Source organism: Artibeus jamaicensis, unplaced genomic scaffold, assembly GCF_021234435.1.
Source record: "Artibeus jamaicensis isolate MK-2021 breed Jamaican fruit bat unplaced genomic scaffold, CSHL_Jam_final contig_886, whole genome shotgun sequence".
In the NCBI taxonomy this organism is placed as follows: domain Eukaryota; kingdom Metazoa; phylum Chordata; class Mammalia; order Chiroptera; family Phyllostomidae; genus Artibeus; species Artibeus jamaicensis.
Genome location: NW_026522002.1, coordinates 280,423 through 303,857, shown reverse-complemented (window position 1 = coordinate 303,857; position 23,435 = coordinate 280,423). Strand labels below are relative to the sequence as shown.

Below are 23,435 nucleotides of genomic sequence, written 5' to 3'. Positions count from 1 at the left end.
ACCCTGACCTTGGCATGGCCCATTCTTGTTCATGGGAACATATCACTAATAAACCCTGTGTGCACGCTAACAGACTTGCTGATCTGTAAGTAAAGAATTACAATTCTTTACTGTGTTAGCAAGAACTGAGGTCCCCCCTCCCCCACCCCCCGTAACAGGTTGAATGGGCAAAACACAGGTCCCTGAACCTGTTGGGTGTGATGTTAGTGAGGGACACCTGGATGGCAGTGTCAGAGCCAGAGACATTACAGCACACAGAGAAACTTGATGGATGCACGTTTTTAAAAAACTCCTAAGAGAGTGGGGACCCCAGAGTGGAATGCAGGATGACAAAACGATCTAACTGTGTTACAAATGTGTGAAACAGCCTCGCTGAAGGGAGATGCTGACACAGGTGACCTTGGATGTGAGTGAAGTCCTAGCACTAAATGGAAAAGGAACTGTATGCAGACACTTCATTCCAAGTTGTTACCTCAAATTCTTCCTGCCTACAGTGGAAACGAACAATTAGGCCGGTGGTGAAGGGGTGTGGACAGGCTCCCAACTGCTGGGGTGTTTGCAGGTAAGAAGGGAGGCAGAGCCGAGGGCGATCCCCATGGTGGGTTAGAACAGGTATCGCCATGAGCTGTTTGGCTTGGCCTCCACGTGGGTGGCTGCCTGTGGAAGTGCTTACACACATCGCCATGTGTGTTCACACACATTTCCCTGCTCTCCCCACTGAGAGAGCCCAGAAGCAATGACGCCTCAGTAGCAATGTGCATACCAAGCAACCGGATCCTGGTTTCCAATCCTGCCTGCAGAGAAGGGACCAGGACTCCTTGGAGAAATGGATGCTTCTAGGTCTGGGGACCCTGTTATGGTGCCAGAAGGTAAAGGCTCAAAAAGGAAAAAGAACCTCACCATGAAGGGCATATGACGAAAGGACCCAGGAGCCAACTGAAAGAGCTTCCAATGGCCACAGCTGGAACAATTTGACAAACAAATTAATGAAGCAAATACGGTATCATTATATCATCATCCAAAGCACAAAATGAGGATCCAAGGGTCCACACTGACACGTGTGTACACAGTACATTCAGAATGCGGGAGCTCCGCCTTCCACAAGCTAGAACAAGGCTGCCCACCCCCCAATGTGGGCTGTGCACAGGCGCTTCCCCCCAAAGAGCACAGCCTGGAAAAGGGGGGAAGATCACTGGAGGGAGGAAGCCCCTGATAGGCACAGCCTCGGCCAGATGTGTTGACAGTGCATCCCTCACCACGATGAGCTGAGACAGTCACTCTGTCCCTGTGGTTCTCTTCCCCAAAGCCCATAACCCCATCCTGCCAGGAGAGAAACACCAGAGAAAGCCCATGGGAAGGACACCTGAACAGCCTTCCAAATTGTCAGGTCATCAAAAACAGTCCAACAAACTGTCACCCCCACGGGAGCTTCCAGAGACATGATGCCTGAACGTCACACAGTGTCCTAAGCAGGGTCCTGCAACAGGAAAAAGCTGAAAGAGGAGAACCATAAAGTAAAGGCTTCAATTAGTAATTATCACTATTGGTTCACTGATTGCACGCTGATGAATGCCCCACACTTGTGCAACATGTTAGCAGGGTGAGCTGGGCATGGTGCATATAGGAACTCTGTCCTATCTTTGCAATTTTTGGTAAATCTAAGACTGTGCTAAAAATGTTTTTAATGTATTTCAAAAGTGGCCATCAGCCATAATGCTCCCCTTCCTCCCCAAAAGCAAGAGGAGGCGTTGTGTGCCAGGCCCCAGAGAGCCCCTGCCAATGGCCAGCTGCCAGCTGCCTGTGCCTGCCCGTGACTCTCTCACATGCCAACAGGAGACGAACACGCATGTGCACATTGCGCAGGGGCCATCCCTGCAACCCCAGAGGTGAGTTGAAGTTGAGAGTGTGGAATGTGTTTTGGGAAGACCCCTGACCCTTACACCATGTTAGAGACTGGGCCCCATCGGCCTACTATCCCAATGCCTGGGAGGCCCCAGCACAGGCGGCAGCCAGTCACCAAACTTGCTGACGCCCTGACATGCATGCTGTTCATGCCGCGTGGGCAGAAGGTTGTGGAAAGCCTGTTAGTGAAGAGGATCAGCAGATACAACCGGTCCTGTCAGGTTTTGCCACCAGCTGAGTTTGTCCCAAACTTCCAAAGGAAAATAGTAATGAACTAGGTTTTCAGAGCTCCTGGGACTCTGGAATTCCAAGTAGTGCTTGTGGGCTGCAGTGGAGCAGCAGTGGGACCCTCTGGTTGTCCACTGGCAGGGCAGCTGACAGATGGAAGTGGTCTGTTCATGAGCTAGGACACTGGGTGGCACGTGGACCCACGCGAACACATCTGCTTTGCATGTCCTCCCGTCACATGAGGTCACAGCAGCTCCTCAGCCAAACCCACTCAATGGAAGAAGGGACAGAGCTGGAGCCCAAGCTCAGCAGAAAGTTCTGGAGGAGGCCTTGGTGCTTGGCACTCTGACCCCTGTCCCTGCACAAGACCTTCCTGGGGGCTGCTGCTGTGCACAGGGGGTCCCTCCCTCCCCATGGGCACCTTGCTTCTCCAACAGGTTGTCTGGGTGTCGCCTCCCTCACGGGCTGCTCCCGGGAAGCACTCTGCAGTGGGGCCGCTCCAGAAAGCACTTCCAGGGAAAGGCTCACAAGGGCCTAGCTCCTTTCTTGGAAAGGGAAGGGAAAAACACAGTCTAATATCCCCTAAGTCACCCTGCCATGCAGGTGTCATTTGTGTGACACAAAAAGTGTCTCAAGCCCAGAGGCATCCAGAATAGGACATGTGACATAAACCCCATATCTGCCCCACAGACATTTATTAAGCACCAACTCGCACGGCCCGGAGCAGGCGTGCTCCTGGTTCCCGCTTCTCTGTGGAGGCTCTGCTGGGGCTGCTCTGAGGCTGCAGAGGCGCTCTGGGCACAGAACTGGGGGCAGGCGGCCCAGCCCGGGAGCTCACTGCCGAGCCGACCCACGAGTGGCTCCACTGGCAGCAACAACTGGACAGTCACTGGAGCTGAAGGCCAAAGTGAGCAGCGTTTCCTATCAGGGTCCATCCATGACCAATGTTTTCCAGAACATTCTGCAACCCCCACCAGCAGGAAGCCCCTCCGGGGCCTCCTGTGGGGTGGGGTCCTGCCCTGTATTCTCAGGGACACTGAAGAGTGGGTAGAGGCAGGGTGGGGGAATGCACAGGAAGTGGGCAGCTACTCTGAGTCTGCAGCCAATGCGTGTGCCTCTTTCTGGGCCCCGAGAACCAGGTCCCAGGAAGGACGAGGCAAGCCTGTGTTGACCGAGGCTTGTGTGACTTGGAAACCAGGGGCCTGACGCCAGGGTGGGGGGCCCTTAGGGCACCTGGCAGCCAGAAGGAGTCCCAGGGTGGGCTTTCCCACAGGGACAGCCACTCCCAGGCTCTGAGGGGAAGACAGGCCAGGGTCCACATGGGAGCCCTCAGTCCTCTGGATCCTGGACGGGGCTCTGCTCACTGGGGCAGGGGGCTGCTACCAGTGCCTGGGTCCACGTTCCCAGCAGGATGTTCAAAGCCACCATTGATGTAGGTGCCGTTGGCCGGGCAGGTCAGGGAGGAGTGCTTTGGGCAGGCAGCTACCCTGGTGGCAGCCACCTCTGCTGTCCGCTTCTGCTCCAGCACCAGAGCTGGGTTGACATCAGGCCCTGCAGAGGGACAGACCCAGGGAGCACAATCACTGCCCTGCCCCTGGCAGACAGGAGTGCTCCCTGCCCTGCCTGCTCTTCGGCCCCGCCCTGGGCATGCCGGCTCGCACCCAGGTAGCTGAGGGTGACAGGCAGGAAGACCAGGCCATGCAGCAGGCCCAGCAGGGTGATGAGCAGGTTGAGCCGGAAGAAGAAGATCTGGATGAGCTGGGCCTTCGCCAAGCCCAGGACGAGGATGCCAGGCAGGTTGGTCATGGCCACTCCAGCAAATACCTAGGGGTCGCAGGCAGGGGTCAGGCTGGATGTCCCTCAGCCTGCTGGGGTGTCTTCAGCAGAGCAGCTGGCTGAGGGTGTCCCGCGGCCGCCCAGCCACTCACCGCACTGCCCATGGAGATGGTGGCCTCCTTAGCCCTCTCCAGCCGAGTGGGCTTGGTGCTGACTGCAAAGGAGCGGGTGATGTGGGACACAAACTCCACCGAGATGCCCACCGCCTGCGGGCAGGGGGGCATCAGCTTTAGGAGGGCCGGGCTGGGGCCCACACCCAGGCCAGAGGACTGAATTCAGACCCTAGAGAGAGGGGCGTGCCCCCAGAGGCCACGCCAGGTGATTACCGTGACCAGGTTGATGAGGGACACAGCATTGTAGCTGATGCCCCACAGAGCCATGAAGCCCACGGTGTCCACCAGGATCATGATGATGGAGAAGAGGTTGAGGAGGCCAGAGCGCAGGTCCATGCCCAGCAGGAGGCAGCAGACGGTGAAGGTGGGCAGCAGGCAGAGGCTGAGCATGAAGAGCCCCTCAGGCACCACGGTCAGGTACTGCTCATAGAACACGTTGGTGATTCTGCAGGGGTGGCATGGTCACCTGGTCACCCGGAGCTCGGCCTCCCACACCCATCGAAGGAGGCCCTCCCCAGCCCACCCCTCGGCCGCCGCCGTGGCCTCACGTGTAGGGGAAGACCTCGAAGGCCGGGTCAGTGCCTGGCACCTTCCGCAGGTCAGCGGTGATGTTGGCTGCCAGTGCCCGAGCTGCCCGTAGGGCCTCCGTGTAATCCTGCGAGTTCTTCAGGGGCTTGTGGTAGGCCATGAAGCGTGAGGCTGGTGCCAGTGGGAGCACAAGACAGAGGTCAGAGCCAGCCCCAGGCACCCTCAGGGCCCCCAGGCACCTGGGTTCGGGCCCCTGCTGCCACCACTGGGGATCCCTGATAAACTCTGGGTGAAGGGCCTACAGCTGGTTTTGCACAAGCCCTGCAGAACGGCAGCTGGGCAGGACCAAGCTGGCCCTGCCTCTGCCTGGTAGGGCTTTGGGGGGCCGCCCGTGGACCCCAGTGCTGCTCTGTGTGCTCGGGGTGGGAAGGTGGAAGCAGGGCAGATGGGGATGAAGTCTGAGGACCAGGAGCTGGGTAACCAGAACCCACAACCTCCGACCTCCAAGGACATAGCTAGGAGCCCCTGTGAAGGAGGAAGGGGAGAAAGTGCAATATGAAGGTCCGTCCCTGGGGCCCGTGGGCCCTGAAGCCACTGACTGGGAGCTTCCCTGCCACTTGAGGCCGCGCTTACCTAAAATCTGGCCATCAGGGCCCAAGTCCACAGAAGTGTTGTAGGCTGCCAGGCCCCTGGGCATGGGCAGAGTAAAGGGTTAGCTGAGGACCGCGCTCCACCCCAGGTCCCCTGCACCGGCCTCACACTCCTCTGTGCTCCCCGCTCCCCGTCCTTCCTGGCAACACCCCACCCACTCCTACCCTTTGGGACATTTGATGTTGGGCAGGTCGCTGAGGAACCAGGGAAGGTACTTGTTGAACTGCTCCACTGAGGGCCGCACAGTCCCGAGGGTGAAGCTGATGCAGTTCTTGATGCAGGCTAGCGAGGCTGCAGATGGAGCGGAGGCTGCAGGCAGCGGCACCCCGGGCCTGGCCGCCCTGTGCTGCCCCTCCTGCCACTCTGCACCCCTCACACCGGGGCACTTGCCCCACGCACTTGCGCCTGAAAGCGCCTTGCATTTCTCTCTAACTGCGGCGCTTCTCTCCCTCCTGGAAACTGCCCACAACTGGGGCAGGTGGGAAAGGGAAGTGTGGAGCAGAGAAACAGCCCACGGGGCCTCCCCACGCCCCACGTGTGGGAGCTAGTGTGCCCAGGAGAAACTGGAGTGCACAAGTGCCCAGCAGTCCAGTGCGGCACCCAGCCCTGTGGCCTGGTGCCCTGCAAGTGTGTGCTGTGCCTGTGCCCCACCCCTGCTGAACCTGTAGGAGGGTGTGAGGGGCTAAGAAAGCCTCGCCAGTTCTCTACTTTCTCTTGCCTCAGTGTGCCCAAGATGTGGGGGTTGTGAACCCTCAGAGGCCTGGCACTCACTGACGGTGGAGGGGCAGAACTCGTCCTTATGAGGGCCAAAGGCATAAAGGCGGCAGCAGGAGGACGGTGTCAGCCAGTCGATGAAGTCGTCCACCCAGGAGGAGGCAGGGATGGCCAAGTAAGACCTGGGAGTCGGGGCAGGAGGTCAGCGGGCAGGACCAGGTCCCTGGTGGTGGGTCCTTCCTGTGGCCTGACCCTCACCCTGGACCCCCCAGGCACGTGACAGCAGGTGGGACGGGGACAGGAACAGGAAGGAGGGGGCACAGACCGGGGCAGGGATGGGACACTCACTGCTCAGGGAATTCGGCAGCGTACTGGATCTTCTGGGTGAGGGAGTAGCTGTCGCAGCCGGAGCTGGAGCAGATGGCGTTCATGCCCGCCTTGCTGGAGAAGTTGTAGCCCCCGGTGGTGACGAAGTAGACCGGGGCCCCCACCTCAAAGTACCGGTTCAGAAAGAGGAAGTAGTCCAGCAGGTACGAGTCCTGGAACGGAGGACGGTCAGGAAGACTGGTCCACGGGCATCCTGAGGGGCTCACTCCAACTCAGCCCCAGAGGTACAGCCACAGGCACACACTCATGGAGGCACGGATGCCGTTCTACCACAGAGCCACATGGCTGGAGGCGCTCCCACAGGGGTGCACACACCCGGGTGTAATCACAGCTGCACTCGCAGAATACACTCAGGGAGGCGAGAGCACAGAGTGCAGACTGCAGTCCACTTGAACACACTCTGGCGTACACACAGACACGCCTATGCCTGCCACTTAGCCTTCATCAGCCCTATCTGGCACAGCCACAGTTTCACAGGCTGGTGTGTGACACAGATCACAGGCACAGGCAAACATCCCTATCACCCCCTGGGGTACCTGTGCCAGGTACCTTCGTGGCCTGTTCCTTTTCCAACAGCGAAAACCTCAGAAGGACATCAGGGGAGAAGGTGGAGCAGGAGGCACCGAGCCCCCCACCCACCCACTGGACAGCCACTGCACTGGCAGAACCTGTCTCGTAGGATTGGTTTGGAACTCTGGGTGCTACCAGGGGCCTGAAACCCCAAGAACAACTTGGCGGGTAAATTGTGGTTAATTTGGATCAATTTCAGCTGTTGGCGTGGCTGCAGCAACCTATCCATTGCCCTCCAGACCCTGGGGAGGGCAGCATGCACACCTCCCAGGGGCAGGCTGCACACTGCTGGCAGGATCCAGGCTGGACTGTGAGGACCCCGCCCCCAACTATCAGAAGTCTGTGCTCTGATCATCGGTCGCTGCATCTGATCTCAGTGGTTCTGGTTGCCATCATGACTTCCACCACCTCAGGCTGAAGTGACTTTTAAAAATATTAAAATGGCAAGTGCCCGATTTACTGTTTTTTTCCCTTTTTCTCCTTTTGGGAACCAGACATGTTAAGATATAGGAATTAAAAACAACTACAAATATGTGGGAATTTAGACCATCACTATGAAAGCCCAGGAAAAGGCAAGGCTCAGAAAAGGTTTGGTGAGCCCTGGCCAGGAGGCTCAGTTGGTTGGAGCACCATCCCGCACACCAAAACATTGAGTTTGACTCCTGGTCAGGAGACATACCTAGGTTACAGGTTTGATCCCCAGTTGGGGTGCACACAAGAGGCAAACAATTGATGTTTCTCTCTCTCTCCCTCCTTCCTCTCTCAAAATCTATTTTTAAAAAGAAAGACTTGATAAGACTTTAACTTTACACCTGTGGCTAATTTCCAGTCCAAAGACACCAGCAACAATCAAATTAAAAGAAAAATAAAGCAAACCCAAGGGAAGGGGAGAACATGATCTCTACAATTAGCACACAGTAAGACTCAGATGTCCACTTTCCAACAACAGCAACAACAAAAGCCACAAGACAGACAAACGATCAGAAACGCACGGCCCACACCTAGGAACGAAAATCAGCCAGGGATCCCGCCCCTGAGAATGATGGCCTGGTGCATGAATTACAGGCTTTCCAACAAGAAGACTCCTTAGAATTTTCTAAGAAGTCTCAGAGCTTAGAGAGGCTCTGAGATGGTCCAAGGAAAAAAAGTGCTGAATAAAGTGGAAAGATCAATAAATAGAAAACATAAAACAGAGGCAAAAAGAAATTTGAAAAAGTACAATAACTAATGAAACATTTACTGTATGGATTCAAAAGCATCTTTGAGCAATCAGAAGAAAAATTAACAAACACAAAGATAGGATAATTGAAACGATCAGGTCAGGAACAGAAAGGACCGTGAACAGGTTCTAAGGGACCTGTGGGACACGGTCAGGCTGGCCAACATTTGCATCATGGGAATCCCAGAAGCACAACGGAGAGGAAAAAGGAAACCGAGAATTGATGTGCAGAAATAGTGGTTAAAATTTCCCGAATTTGATGACAGATATGAAATAAACATCCAAGAAGCTTAACAAACTCCAGGAGACCCACACCAAGGCACGCTACAATCCAAATGTTGAAAGACAAAGAGAGAATTTTGAAAGCAACAAGATAAAAAAGACTCTTCACACACAAGGATGTGACCCCAATAAGACTATAAACATATTTTTCATGAGAAACCTTGAAGACTGCAACAAATTTGAAGCAATAATCACAACACCCAAGGAAAAACACTCAGGACTAGATAGATTTATAGGGGGATTCTAACACTTATTTTTAAATAATAAATTGAAGAAGTGCACCTCCAAATTTAATTTAATTTACAGGGACAGTAATTACTCTTGAGTAAAACTACACAAGACACTGCAAAGAGGGGTAGAGAGATGGAGACAGACAGACACTGACTTACAGGCTTATATTCTTGAAAAGTGTCCAGGCAAACATTCACAACAAAACAGTAGCAAACCAAATTTAATAATATTTTTAAATTATTTATACCCTGATCAAGTGTGAATTTTACCACTGATGCAAGAATGGCTCAATATCCAGCAAAAAAAATCAGTGCGATTCATCACATCAAAAACCAAAAATAATTTTAAAAAAAAAGAAAAGAAATAAACCAACAAAAAGAACCTCGGAGACCAGAAGGCAGTGGGTTTGTATATTCAAAGTGCTGAAGGGGAAAAACTGTCAATCAAGAATCCCATTTCTGGCAAAACCATTCTTCAAAAAAAGAGAGACAAATTAGGACATTCCTAGATCAACAGAAGTTGAAAGAATTTGTTACCACAAGACCTGCCCTGCAAGAATGCTAAAGGGTTGAAGGGAAAAAGGATGCTAGTATATAATTCAAAGCCACATAAAGATATAACAGTCCCTGATAAAGGTAAATGCAGTTGACCCTTGAATATGCAGAGGTTAGGGGTGCCGACCCAACCCAGATGAAAATCCCATTATAATTTTTGACTACCCCCCAAATATAACTATTAGTAGCCTAATGTTCACCAGAAGCCTTACTGATAACATAAGAGTGAATTAACACACATCTTGTATGTTACGTATATTATAACTGTATTCTACAATAAAGTAAGTTAGAGGGAAAAAAAGTGTCATTAAGAAACATCATCAGGAAGAGAAAATGCATTGTGGTTCTGTGCCGCTCTCACTGGCACTGGAAGTTGTGTGTTTACTAGTCATCGGCACCTGCATCAAGGTTGCCACACACAACACGAATCACAGCAGATGTTACAGTATTGCCAACACCAGACATCAGCAACGAAAATGTGCAAAAGAAATTCGTACTTATTCACAGGAGTCTCGACGCAGGCATCGATACCAAAGCCGTGACACTGTGACAGCCTTATGTAATCCATGAGACTGCGTGTGGTCTCTAGCCTGCACCCTCATCACCGAGTTGTTATGAAATTTTTATGGCTTCAGTGTCACAGTCATACTCATAATACAGCATTGGAAACACGGTGCCATTTTTGGGTTTTGTAAAAATTCTCTTTTATTCTATTACAGTTGTCCCAATTTTCCCCCCTTTGCTCTCCTCCATCCTGCCCACACCCCCTCCCACAATGGTCACACTTTTTAAAGTAATATTTTATTAGAAACTGATATTTTTAAAATATTTTATTTATTTTCAGAGAGAGGGAAAGGAAAGAAGAAAGAGAGGGAGAGAAGCACCACTGTGTGGTTGCCTCTCACACGCCCCCTACTGGGGACCCACCCCACAACCCAAGCATATACCCTGACTGGGAATCGAACTGTTGACCCTTTGGTTCACAGGCTGGCACTCAATCCGTTGAGCCACACCAGCCAGAGCCACTGTTACATTTTTTTAAAAACCACTTATGTACGATAATGGGCTATGAGTCAGTTTCTCCAACTATGAAAGAGATTCTGCACAATAGTGTAATTCCTTGAAAGTCAAGTTATAAAACAGTAAGAAAACAAACACAGCGTTAATTCACACTCATGTCACTCATCTCATGCCTACGTATGGATGGGCCACCCACTTCCAAATGCGTCTGGCAGGTGACGCCCTACACATCGACGATGGCGGTGGTGATAAGACAAGGAATCTCACAAGTGCCACCATGGCTTCCAGTTTCCACACGAAGACCCTCTCACACACACACAGCCCATCAGCTGTGTGGCAGATGACTCCTCGCTGCTCAGTGAGAAGAAGGTGCTCATCGTAAAGGTCTTCACACTGCAGAGGCGGAGAGGGAGGCTGCATGGAATCGCGCCGTCATCTCTTTCTGACTTTTCCACTTTCCGGTTTCTCTGAAGTTGTTTCTGTGCAGTTGCGTTCCCTCCTCCACTGCCCGTGTGAGTTCTGCTGCCTGCATTCTAGAAGGGCCCATTCTGTGGAAGGAGTTGAACCGCCTGGAGTGGTCAGAGTGCTCACCTCTGTCCGGCACCATGAATCAGGCCCCTGCAGCGGGGTCCTGCTAGCTCTTGAGTTTCTGCTATATGTTTAGTCTGACAACTTTCACTGACACCCCCCCTTTGTGCTGTGCCCACCGTCCCTGGCAGGACCCCTGGTCAGCTCTGCCATCAGTCCTGGGAGTCATTGGCGGCATTGGGACAGGGTTTCTCCAGCAGGGACTCACTGTGTTGGGCTTGGTGGCTTTCACAGTGTTTTCTGTAACGGTGATGCATCTGCAGTGGTATGGCCCTTCCAGACTCTCCGATGTGCTATGTGGGGCTCCCTCCCACAGCACTGTCCGTCCTCCCCACAGAGATCACGTAGGGGGAGCCCTAGGGTCCTCAGACCCCAGATCCAAAGGCTGAATTAGAGATGTGCATGAGGCAAGTCACCACTTTGATGCCTATTGAATTCATGGGGTGCTGGGTGGCCAGGGACATTGTCTAATATCAAAACAACTTCTCAAGGCAGCCAGGTACTTCCCAATTTCAGGGGCAACGTGCGGATGGAACCAGAAATGGGCTCCTGTGGACGAGGCCTTCTCCTCATTGGACTGAAGCCTGGGAGCTGGTGTTGGTCTCCCCTCCCAGGCTTGGTTCCAGGCGAGCAGCGTCAGAGAAAAGGGCAGTTCCAACCACAAACCAGGCTGCTTGTGCAGAAGACAGCAGAGCTAGCCCAGCCTTCCTCCCTCCGCTCCTGGGCCCCCTCCCCTCCTTACTGACGAGTGTCCTCTGTGGCTCTGTGTCCCCAGAGCTGGGCACTTTCATTGGCCTTGCAGAGTCCTTCAGCCAACCTCCTTTCTCTCCAGTGATTTCCTCAATGGCATGTAGGAGCTGGTCGGCAGAAGCTGCTGCTTCTGTTACTCGACATTTATGAAGCCAAAGCTCTTTGTAAAATGATCAGGCCATCCCATGCTACCCTTAAGTTCTCCAGTTTTAGATCCTTCGCCTTCTGCTTCGTCCTAGGATGACGCTGCTCTCGGGAATCCCATCAGGGTCTGTGGGGACGCCTTCCCGCAGCAGCCCTGCCCCCACAGAAAAACTGTGTCTCCAGACGAGATGAAAACCTAGCTCACAAAAACCAAGAGGGGCTTGTGCTGCTGGTGCAGCTGCAGCCAGGACTCCACGAATTCCTCTTTTTCGTTCGCAGTGGTCCTTCCACCGGACTCATGAAACGGCATCCAAGCCCCACTGCTGGCCGCAGTCTGTGGTGCCTGCCACATGGCCCAGCTTTTCCCTCTGATGCCAAGACCTCCCTCTGCTTCCCGGGAGCACTTCCCCTGGTCCCTGGTGCACTCATTTGGCATCCAGGGTGTGGCACTGAATGTGAGGAAGGACCCACGAGAGCAGCACCTTCCGCTGTAATGCAGTTTGCTGAGGCACAAACCGTGCTGCACACATCCTCCGCAGACCCTCAAGACGCTCGAGCCCACTGCACGGCCCCAGGAGGGGCCACAAGATCGCGCCAGCAGCACAGAGCACAAGCCCAGACGATCAGATGGGTTAGGGTTCAACATGGCAAGGTGACGCCGGCTAATGCTCCTCTCCTCCCCTGATGGCCTCGCTGGCTGTCCAGGCTTGTGGCCACAGCAGTTGATGGGCTTTAGCTCTTTATAACAAACCTGTCTATGTTTTGTGGTCATAAATGGTAAAACAAACTCATATCTACATGGATTTTGTGATTCATTACCTACTTTATTTTTCTTATATTTTTTCTGATATTTTTAGGCAACACAGTTCATCTGTGAGTTTTTTCAAATCATCACAAATCTCAGAATAATTTTCTAATATATATTGAAAATAATCTACATATGAGAGGACCCATTCAATTCAAACTCATGTTGTTCATGAATCAAGTGCACCCTGGCTGGTGTGGCTCAGTGGATTAAGCACTGGCCTGTAAACCAAAGGGATGCTGGTTGGATTCCCAGTCAGGGCACATGCCTGCATTGTGGGCAAACACACACTGATGTTTCTCTCCTTTTCTTTCTCCTTCCCTTCTTCTCTCTCTCTCTGAATAAATAAATAAAATCTATATAAAAAAAAGAGTCGATGGCACATGAGCACTTACAAATTCTAGTATTGTTATAACTTTAACCTGTAACTCTGCCATTACATAAAATTACTAGTCTGTTTTGGGGCACACAATATATAAAAATGTAAATGTGGGGCATTGAAAGGGGTGGAGACAGCACTGTAAAGGAGCAGAGTTTTGTATGTTATTGAAGCTAAACTGCAATAAATTCAAATTAGAGTGTTAAGAGTTGAGGATGTTCAATGTAATGCCCATGAGAAGCACAAAGACAATAGCCACAGAAAATAGCACCAAAGGAAATGAGAAGGGAGTTTCAAGGTTTTCCTAATAAAAATCAACCAAACACAAGAGAAGACTAACATAGGACACGAGACAAAAAGCGCTCTAAGGCATACAGAGAACAAATAGTAACTCCTTACCAGCAATTACTTTAAATGTAAGTAGGTTGGTCTCTCCAGTCGAAAGCCTGAGATTGGCACAATGGACTGAAAAGCGTGGTCCAGTGACTTGCTGTCTACAAGACAGCACGTGAGATCCCGAGAGGCGCCCGGGTGGAAGGTGAAAGGGTGGGAGAGGTGCTTTCTATGCAAATGCAACCGGGAGAGTGGAGGGGCGGCTCTCCTGACATCAGACCAGGGAGACTATAAATCAAAATGCTCGCAGAGACAAAGGAGGACGTTTCATGTGAGTCAAAAGTTCGATGAGGGAAAAGCGAGGATGTGTAAACATTCAGGCACCTGCGGACAGACCACCCAAAACCTATGAGGCAAAATGGATGGAGAAATGGAGAAACAGGAAGTTCTAGAATAACGGGGGGAGGGCTCGACACCCCACTCTCAATGTTGGGCAGAACAACCAGACAGAATAAGCAGGGAAACCGAGGACTCGAACAACCCAACAAACCACTGGGATCTCACAGACAGTTACAGAGCCTGCTACCCAACGACAGCAAAGCACCCGTGATTCTCGAGTCTCAGATATGCATGGGACAGTCCGAATGGTACACCAGGTGTCAGCCACAAATCAAGTTTCAACATTTAAAAACTTACATCCCAGATGACGTATATGCTCTGACCATAGCTGGCTTTCCTGGTGAATTCCACCATGCAGTTAACTCCTCAAACTCCTCTAAAAATTGAACACAATTTTTAGACTCACTTTTAACTCATTTTTCAAGGCCAGCTTTGCCGTGATACTGAAGCCAGACAAAGATACTAACTACAAGAGAAACTGCCGACCAATCTCCTAAATGAACCTGGATGCAAAACTCCTCTGTACCTCGCTGGTATAGGTGCTCCCCAACTCACAATGGGTTACGTCCCAGTAAACCCATCCTGGGTTGAAACTATCATAAATTAGAAATGCATGCAATACACCTGCCCACGGACCCTGTGGCGCAACCTGCCAACCTCAAACCTGCTCACACACAAGACCCAGAACAAGGACCGGTGACACAGTGCCCGGCAGAGTGTCAGGCGTTTGCCGAGGGTCACATGCTTCGCTGGGGGTGCATCACCAGCCCAGGAACACATCAAAATTCAAAGTCTGATATACGATTTCTGCTTGGATGCCTGTCACTTTCACACCACGGTAAAGTTGAATGATCACAAGCTGGACAATCATAAGTCAGGGATTAGATATTAAAAGGGTGCTGTACCATGACCCAGGGGGAGAAGTTTCTAGAAGGCAAGGACAGCTCAACATGGGACAATCAGTCAGTGCGCCGCCCAACACGAACAGGATGGACAGGCCCTGGCTGGTGCGGCTCAGGGGGCTGAGAGCTGTCCTGCAAGCCAGAAGTGCCTTCCCCAGTCAGGGCACAGGGCTGGGGTACAGGCCAGGTCCCCAGTTGGCGGCGTGAGAGGCAACCGATCAATACATCTCTCTGTCTCTTTCTCCCTCCCTTCCCCTCTCTCTAGGAATAAATAAACAAAATTATTTTTTAAAGTAGTGGTTCTCAAATTAAAAAATAAAGAATGGAAATAAAATCAGATGATCATCCCAATTGCCACAGATAAAACTTTTCACGAAATCCCATGTCCTTTCATGATAAAAAAACAATCAAACTCAGAAAAGTAGGAATGCAGGAAAGTATCTCAGCACGATAAAGGCCATAAATGAAAATCCCAGCAGCAATGTCACACTCAAGGCAGAAAGCGCTTCCTCTCTGATCAGAACAGGCGTGGGCTCTCGCCACGCCCACTCCACTGACTACGAGGGGCTGCAGACCAAACGGGCAGGAAAAAGGAATAGAAGGCATCCACGCTGGAGAGGAGCGACTAAAATAGTCTCTGTTCATAGATTACACAGTCATGCACACATTAAAAAATGCAAGAAAATAAAATAAAATTCCACTAACAAACAGTCAGAACTAATAAATAACTTCAGTGAGATTGCAGGAAAGAAAATCAGCTGCATGTGTATACATGAACAGTGGATACTTTGAAAGGGAAATCGAATGTGATTCGAAAACAGGCAAAAGACTTATATAGACATTTCTCCAAAAAGATACATAAGCCCTGGCTAGTGCGGCTCAGAAGACTGAGCACCGGCCTGGGAACCAAAGAGTCGCCAGATCAATTCCCAATCAGGACACATGCCTGGGTTGTGGGTTTGATCCCATCTGGGACACGTACAGGAGGCAACCAATTAATGTTCCATTCTCTCTCCTTCTCTCCCCCCACCTTCCTCTCTATAAAATCATTAAAACATACCCTTCAGTGAAGATTTAAAAAAATAAAAATAAATAAAAGAAAAACCCCCGAAAACAGTAAGCGTTGGCCAGGATGTGGCGAAATTAGAATCCTTGTGCACTGTCGGCGGGAAAGAAGTTGCCACAACCACTGTGGGAGCAACACGGAGGGTCCTCAGAAACAGGGCCACTGCACCACAGCATCCACTGAGATGCTGCACCACAGCATCCAGAGATTCTACTTCCAGGTATTGACCCAAAAAACGGAAAGCAGGCTTCCCAAGGGGTATCTGTGCACCTGGGTTCACAGCAGCTACAACATGGAGACAACCCAGTGTCCATCCGTAGTTGAAGGAATGAAATACACGTATGTGTGTGTTCATAGATACACAAACAGTACTCAACCTCACAAGGGAGGGAGTGTGGACACCTGCTACAGCATGGATGAGCCTTGAGGACATTATGCAGAGAGAAATAAGCCGGTCACAAGGACAAGCACAGTATAATTCCATGGATATGGGGTCCCTAGTGGAGTCGGAATCAGAGATGGAAAATTGAATGGTGGTGTGTGGACTGGGGGAGGGGAGCATGGGGAGTTCGTGGTAGTGAGAACAGAGTGTCAGTTCTGCAGGATGAGCCTCTCTCTCCAGGCCCACGAGGGAGGGAGAAGCCCAGCACCCCCACTTGCCCCTGGCCCAGGCTGTCCACCCCCATCCCCCCCCCCGCTCTGTGCGGCAGACCCTAATGCCACCCACAGGGCCAGGAACACAGCACCCAGCTCACCTTGGGCAGGGCCAGCTCTTGGTCCAGCCCCACACTGATGTGGCACATGAAGTACAGACACGCCCCAAACAGGGCCAGCGACAGCAGCAGCTGAGGAGGGAGCCCCACGTGAGAGTCTGGCCTCACAGGGGTCCCCGGCTCTTCCCTGACCTGCTTCTGGTCGGCTGTTCTCTGAAACACTGTGGAGTTGGACTTAAATCCACAAAACCTGCCACCCCCTGACCCTGGGCTTCAGCACCAGATCCTGGGTGAGCTTAGGACCACAGAGGACTGGGAAGGGAAGGTCAAGCTGAGCAGCCCCCTCCTACCCCCAGCGTTGGGAGGGCCCCAGCTGCCCCTCCCACCCCACTCACCACAACCACTCGGGTGACCTGGTGCAGCAGGAACGGGGCATAGACCTTTTGGAAGAATCGGAGGAGAAGCCCCTCGTTCGGGTAGGGCGGGGGTGGCGTCTTGGCGCGGATGCAGCAGCAGCCGTCCAGCCGGGAGGTCTGGAGGAGCAGACCCTCCAGGTGACCCCAGAGTAGACCCTGGAAACCACCTCCCCATCTCCCGGGCACCGGGACACCACCCAGCATGCGGCTTCTACCTGATACCGCCCCTTTGAATTCTGTGCTGTCAACCTCTGACTCACCGTATATTTCAAGACCTCATGTGTGTTAGGAAGTCTGATCCATTCCCCCAAATGACTAGAGCAAAATTACTTTTCTGTTTGGGAACTACGTGGTCCAAATGTCCCCACCCAGTGTTCCTGCCCCAAGACCATTCTGAGCCTTCTCTGCAGAGTGAGGCTTCCTCACCCCATCCCAGCCAACATGGGGCCAGCCGGGTCCCTGACCTCCTGCCTCCTGGCGTCAAGGGCCACCAGGGCCACGAACGCCGACATCTGCAGCAGGAAGTCCAGGATCACTGCAAGGCCGGAGGTCAGTGCAAAGGTCTGCACCGCGGGCATGGGGGTCAGGGCACCTGGGGGACAGAGGTGGCGCTCAGGGCAGGGGTCCTGCGCACATAGGAGCTGAAGGAGGGAGCTGCCTGCTCCCCGAGCTCCACGGAGTCCTCGCCCAGACTTACCCAGAAAGAAGCAGATGGCCTCGGAGACACTGCAGAGCAGCATGCTGGGCCCCACACTGCCCAGCACCCGGCCGATGTGGGCCTCCAGACCCTCCTCAGGGTTCCGAGGCACCCTCTGGAGGGAGAGGGGGGACAGCAGGGACAGGGTCCAGGACCAGCCAAGCCCCAGGACCAGGTCAGCCCTCCCCTCCTCTGAGTCAGGCACACACTGAGGCTGGGCCTGCTTCAGGGTGTCCTGTGCTGCAACAACCACTGTCCCCTCTGTGTCCACCAACAGCAGAGACTAACCAACTCTGACCCATCCCTCCCTGGAATGCCACATGGCAGCAGAAAGATGCAAGGTGGCCACAGAGGTGGAGAGGCAGGCCTTGGGCAGGGAGCCCAGGAAACTCCCGTGGGGGCGTCTGAGACGGGGCGCCAGGTGCAGGCCAGCACCCACCCACCTGGTGCTCCAGAACGAAGATGAAGACGTTGTCGGCGCCCACAGCCAGCACCAGGAAAGGCACCACCTGAAGGACCACCACTGAGGTGGGGACGCCCGCGTAGGAGAAGAGGCCTATAGAGGCCAGGACGGCTCCTAGCACCACGGCCACCCCGCCCAGGCCCAGCGTGACCTTGGCATCCACCTGCAATGGCATGGGCTCAGCCTGCAGACATGGCGCTGGAGGGGGCTGCATCCCGCCAGACCCTATGCTCTAGGTTTGCACATCAGAGTGAGGTCTGTCAGGGGGCAGTGCAAGGTGTCAGCGCTGGGGACCTCTGTAGCCAGGAACTCCGGTTGGGGAGATTCTGGATGCCCCTCCCCCCGTCCCTCCCCCTCCTCACCAATAAGCGGCTCCAGCTGGTGTAGCTGCCCAGAGCCAGGGCAATGTACAGAAAGATGACCAGGTAACTGATGGCGAAGATGGGCAGGTCCTCGGCCGTGGTCCGGCTGATCTCGTCCTCCAGGGAGCGCTGTGGACACACCCCACCTGCCACTGACCCTTAATGGCCATGGGCCCCGCTGGGCAGCATTCATGCCCCCTGTCCTCTGGAGAGCGTGATCCCAGCCCAGGGTCACCAAGGACGGGGCCTCAGGCACCCACCCCAAGCCACCTAGGGTGTCCTGGAGCCGTGGACCCCACAGCCCCTACCTCCGCCATGAATGTGACTTGGAATATGCCAGCCATTTGCTGCTGGAAGGCTTGCATCTCCTCCAAGAAACCCGCCTCCCAGAGCTTGGCCTGAGCCAGCCGGGGGTCCCCGGGAAGGTAGTTGTTGAGGGAGAAGGTCAAGATCAGAGCCTCTGCCTCAGAGTAGTCCTTCCCTGTGGGGAGAAAAGCTTAGCCTCTGGCCCCTATGGCCTCCCCAACACCCCCCCTCATCATCCTTATCTGCATCACTGTCTGAGGCCGACCCTGCGTCCCTCATGGGGCCACAGGCACAAAACCAGGGGATCTGAGCGGCGCAGGGAGGGAGGCATCAAGGACAGGCAGGTCTATGGTGTCACCCTGCCCCCACCAGCATGGCTGCCCATCACCGCTCTGGCTCCTGCCCCCTGGTGGCCCTGGTGGTTTCCCCAGGGCTGCCCAGCTCACCCTTGTAGCCGCCCACGGCGAGGAATGGGAATACCGGGGCTCCATAGTCGGCCATGCAGCTCAGGCCCAAGGCCGTGCCGTCTTTGAAGGTGAGGGGGGCGCTGGAGGGAGAGGAAGGACTGTTATAGCCCTGCACCAGCCCCTGACCCCAGACAGAGCCACTCTTCTTGGCAAAATCTCACACAGACCAAGGCAGCGTGGACCAGGCCCCTTGGACCAGGGCTGCCCAAGCTCATGGCACCACAGCCGGCCGGGCCCTCCAGGCCCCATCGTCACCAAATCCTGACGGGCAAGGCTGGAGGGTGAGCCCCACACGTGGTGCCCTGGGGTGGGGCCCAGGCAGTCCCCAGTCCGGACCGTGGTCAGAGCCACTGAGGCCTCGCACTGCCTGGAAACTCCTGCCCCCCACCCCGCCTGGGGCCCTCGAGACCGGAATGTGTCTCTTTCTTTTGGGGGGACAGTTTGCAGACTCAGGGACCTTGGGCCAGTCTCCACACCTTCTGAGCCCTTACAGCAAGAGCACTGCAGGCCCTGGACAAAGCGCTCGGGGCAAGTGAGCCTACTGGTCACTGGCAGTACTGGGAGCGGGGTTGCCCTGTGGCCTTGAGCAGCAACACCTCCCACCCCCGTGAGCCGCTGTCTCCATCTTTAAAGTGGGGATAATGGACCCCAAAAGTAGTCATGAGCATCCAGAATCAAAATGAAGCCAATATGAGGACTGGGGACCAGGCCCAAGCCCCCCCAGCCTGCGGCTCTGAGGCACCCAGGGTCCAGCACAGACCCTGGAAAGCAGCCCCAGTGAGGCTTGCCCTCCAACCCAGGCTTCCGAGCAGCTGCAAGGTCAGGACTGTTTCCACGCAATGCGGGTTTTTACCCTCTCGCTCTTGCGTGTGTGAAGAACAAACAGGCCACAGATGTGGCTCCTGTACCCCATGGCAGCTAACAGTTAGGAAAGGACCACATGCTGAGAACACACGATTATCTAGGAAGGCTGCTCAACACTCTTCCCTTCCCCGATATGGTGTGAGGCTAGCACCCTGGCTGCGCAGACCCCAATGCCGGAACCCAGCACCAGACAGGCAAACCTAGGATGCGCCCTGCTCCGTCAGGCACTCGGCAAAAAGGCAGTGAAGACCATGCACAGATCTGCCCCCCCACACAGGAGCCCCACCAGGGGGCACTGCAGTCCCCGAGGCCCAGGCACGGAGCCATGTGGGGATGCCCCATGGCGGTGCCTGGCCGCCCCAGCACCTGCCTGGAGCCAGTGTCCAGGACTCACTTGGCACAGTAGAGGAAGTGGTCCCGCCAGTCCACCTGGGAGATCTGCCCTGTGAGTGTCTGGTTGGCAGTGAGCAGCAGCCTCGTGAGGTTGCTCTGGAAATACTGCAGGAGGCTGTTGACGCAGCAGTCGGAGAGGCTGGCATTGCTCGGGTTGAGAGGGGCATAGCAGATGTCCTGCAGGGAGATGTTGCGCTGCTCCTCGGGCGACCACACCTGCAGGTGCCGCAGCCTCTCCTGCAGCACCAGCAGCTCCTGCAGCAAGTCAGTGTCCAGCACCCCGCTGAAGTTCTTGGGCCCCAGCAGCAGGGAGTCGTACCTGTAGCTGGGCCGGTGAGGTGCCGTCAGTATCACCTGGTTTGTCCGGAAGAAGGGGCCGAAGTGCTGGTCATGGAACTCCTTCTCCCTCCGGGCCTGGCTGTTGGGGGCTGACCACAACTGCACGGGGTCCGTGGTCAGTTTCATAAAGGCCAGCCCCCCAGCCAAAGCTGCCACCATGGCAGTGGACACCAGCAGGACTGTCAGGGGCCACGAGGCCACCCACGTGCCCCAGCCCTGGAAGCCCCGGTTGAGCAGGGTGTGCGTGGAGAGGCTGAGCCTGTTGGAGAAGCTGGGGCTGGCTTTGGGGTCTGGCATCCTCCCCATTTTCCTGCAGGGACGTAGGCGGGGTGCCGTGAGGAAGGCAGTGAGCACAGCAAGGACAGAGCACAGGATGATGATCAGGGCCAGCCCGCCGTCAATGCGGCCCAGGCGGAAGGTCGCATCCAGGGCCTTGGGCTGGGCGATGGCCGGGCAAGATGCGGCGCAGTCCTGGCAGGAGCAGGCGGTTGTGCCGTTGCCCTCGGACTGGTTGCAGGGAGTGATCTCCCCATTCAGGGGCTGAATACCACTCACTGTGGCTTGGCCGGGCTCCCATAGGTAGAAGGTGATGTCCAGCGGCGCCAGACCATTCCCCGTGTCCCCCTGGTAATTGAGCCAGCGCTGGGCATTGCAGAGGGCGGAGCCATAGACGCCACACATGGCGCCCACGGCCAGCGTGGCGGCTGCTGGGATGCGCACCTGGCTGCAGGAGTCGTAGGCCTGTTCAGCGAAGCTGCGCTGGTAGAAGGCTTCATAGGCTACCACGGCCGGGGGCTGGCCATCCTCCCGCAGAACCACACGCGTCACGTTCACAAAGACGCTCTGGTTGGGGCTGCAGGTGTTGTGGCAGTGCAGGCTCACGAAGTTGTCCGAGCAGGCTGGGCAGCGGGTCAGCAGGGCCTTGGTGATGGCCATGCTGGCCTCCAGGGACACCAGCTGCTTCTGGGAGCAGCAGGCATAGGTGGTGTTGGGGCCAGAGTAGAGGCGGGGACAAATGCGCTGCAGGAGGGCCAGGTGGCTGCCGTTGATGGGGCGGGCAGGTGTGTTGGACAGGCAGGACACATTGGACAGCGAGGCCAGGCTGCCGGAGAGCTCAGGGTTCTTCCCACACTCATCATAGAAGGCACAGTAGCCGTGCTGGTGTGTGGGTGTGTACAGCTGGGCCCGGGCCTGTAGAGCAGGGAAGCCTCAGCGTGGCCTGGTGCCAGTGGCCAGGACAGCCAGGGAGGCTCAGGGAGAGGAGGGATGCAGGGCGGCAGCACACCACCGGGGGTTGGGGGAGGTGTGGTGTCGGGGGCACTGTGCACAGGCGCAGCCAGGACTTATCCTGAGTGACCAGGTCACTGACAAGAGGGAGGTGACCCAACAGATCTGCACTGAGTGAGGCGGGTAAGGAGACAACAGGTGGGGAGGCCCTTGGAGGCCACTCCGGGGGCTGAGTCAGTGCCAGCCACTCCCCACAGGGCATCATCACCATCACCACTGGTGCCAAGGTGCCCCAGCTGCAGGCCACAGCCAGAGGCCAGGGACCCCGGGGAGCTTCTATGCACAGCCTCCCCTGCCCTCCCCTGCTGGCCCAACAGCCTTTGCCCACCCTCCCAGACCCACAAGTGAGTGAGAAAAATGACCTACTCCCAAACCCAGATGTTAAACCCATGGCTCAGAAGCCACCCGACCAGCCACCACAAGCCAGGGCATCTGAGGCCAATTGGGGGGGGAGACCCTTGGTCACACACTGTCCAACCACCTCTGCCCCAGCCCTGTGCCCATCCAACCCCATGACCTGAAGGCTTGGGCAGCCCATACCACCCCACCCACATCACTCCTCTAGGGCGCCTGGGATCCCCCAACTATCCAAAGTCCAGCCCCTGAAACCTGGGCCCTCCCTCACTGTCACTAAGAAGCGCCCTGCCTGGGACCCCTAATGGGAGGCATAGAGGATAGGACACAGACTTCGAACTCACCGACGGCAGGAGCAGGGCCCAGAGCAGCCAGCCCTTCAGGACGGCCTTGGCCATGCCAGCGCCAGGAAGGGATTTGAGGAAAGTGGGGCCAGGCCACAGTCAGACGAAGCTAAGGGCTGGGGCCAGGGGACACACCGCAAGGCGGACACCCTGCCAGAGACAACCTGGCCTGATTGGGTTGGGGACCAATCAGATGAGCCCTGCACCTCCCAGGGCTCCCACTAGTTAATGATCTACCTGCTCGCCCCTCCCTGCTGTGGCCCCACACTCTCTGATGAGCATCCATGACGATGATGGTGGAAGTGCGGGGTCTCCCCAACATCCACTTCCCAAAGCAACTTGAGCAGAGAGAGGGCTGAGCTAGCTGGAAACCTGCCACAGCCCAGCACTCACCTGGCCTCTGCTCCAGGGCTTGCTGGCTGGGGGAAGGGGGGAAGAGGGTGGGCAGCGGCGGGGGGGGGGGGCAGGGGGGTGATGCTCAGTGTGGTCCTGCAAACCTCCACTCACCCCTCCAATCGGCCCCCACCCCACCTGGTCTCAGACGCCCACTGTCCCCAGCCCCCTCTTGGGTCCAGGCCAGTTCTGGCTGGGACACACCCTTGTGCTGTCATCCTTAGCAACCGTTGTTAATTAATATTAACAGTCTGATAACAGAGGGGACACTTCAGCCGTGGTGTTACATAGTAACAACTCTGGGTGGCAGAGGAAGGCCAGCTTGCTGGGGACTGAGTGCCCAGAGGCCCCGAGGGGAGAGCTGTGGCCCTCTGCTCCCCTGTCTCCAGTCTCCCCAACGCTGGAGGGCCAGGCTGTGGCTCGGAGCCCCTAGCAG

At 55.1% G+C, this 23,435-nt stretch overlaps 1 protein-coding gene across 3 annotated transcripts; it reads right to left on the bottom strand.

Annotated features, from left to right (window-relative positions):
* Nucleotides 1-1,251: 1,251 nt before the first annotated feature.
* NPC1L1 (NPC1 like intracellular cholesterol transporter 1) lies at nt 1,252-22,764 on the bottom strand. Of its 3 annotated transcripts, XM_037150307.2 has the most exons (19): nt 22,607-22,764; nt 20,284-21,812; nt 19,005-19,105; nt 18,561-18,733; nt 18,253-18,381; nt 17,871-18,053; nt 17,428-17,542; nt 17,195-17,322; nt 16,710-16,847; nt 16,357-16,446; nt 6,321-6,511; nt 6,030-6,154; nt 5,423-5,549; nt 5,241-5,296; nt 4,628-4,778; nt 4,293-4,524; nt 4,059-4,172; nt 3,792-3,954; nt 1,252-3,681 (listed from the first exon to the last, which is right to left on the bottom strand). In XM_037150307.2, exons 1-19 carry the CDS (start codon nt 22,658-22,660, stop codon nt 3,491-3,493), a joined length of 3,990 nt encoding a protein of 1,329 aa, XP_037006202.2. In that variant the 5' UTR covers nt 22,661-22,764; the 3' UTR covers nt 1,252-3,490. The 3 variants fall into 3 exon arrangements, with proteins under 3 accessions (XP_037006202.2, XP_053510806.1, XP_053510807.1); XM_053654831.1 differs by lacking the exon at nt 18,561-18,733 and having other exon boundaries at nt 18,253-18,398; XM_053654832.1 differs by lacking the exons at nt 1,252-3,681; nt 3,792-3,954; nt 4,059-4,172; ... (3 more) ...; nt 5,423-5,549; nt 6,030-6,154 and having other exon boundaries at nt 6,383-6,511; nt 17,157-17,322.
* Between the last annotated feature and the right edge of the window lie 671 nt (nt 22,765-23,435).

What these genes read in the sequence shown, in the direction of transcription:
- NPC1L1 (XM_037150307.2), bottom strand. Translation starts at nt 22,660, where the DNA reads ATGGCCAAGGCCGTCCTGAAGGGCTGGCTGCTCTGGGCCCTGCTCCTG. An exon ending in GGGCCCTGCTCCTGCCGTCG is followed by an intron (nt 21,813 to 22,606) that starts GTGAGTTCGAAG and finishes CCTGCTCTACAG; the next exon opens with GCCCGGGCCCAGCTGTACAC. An exon ending in GTTCTGCCCCTCCACCGTCA is followed by an intron (nt 5,550 to 6,029) that starts GTGAGTGCCAGG and finishes CTCCATCTGCAG; the next exon opens with CCTCGCTAGCCTGCATCAAG.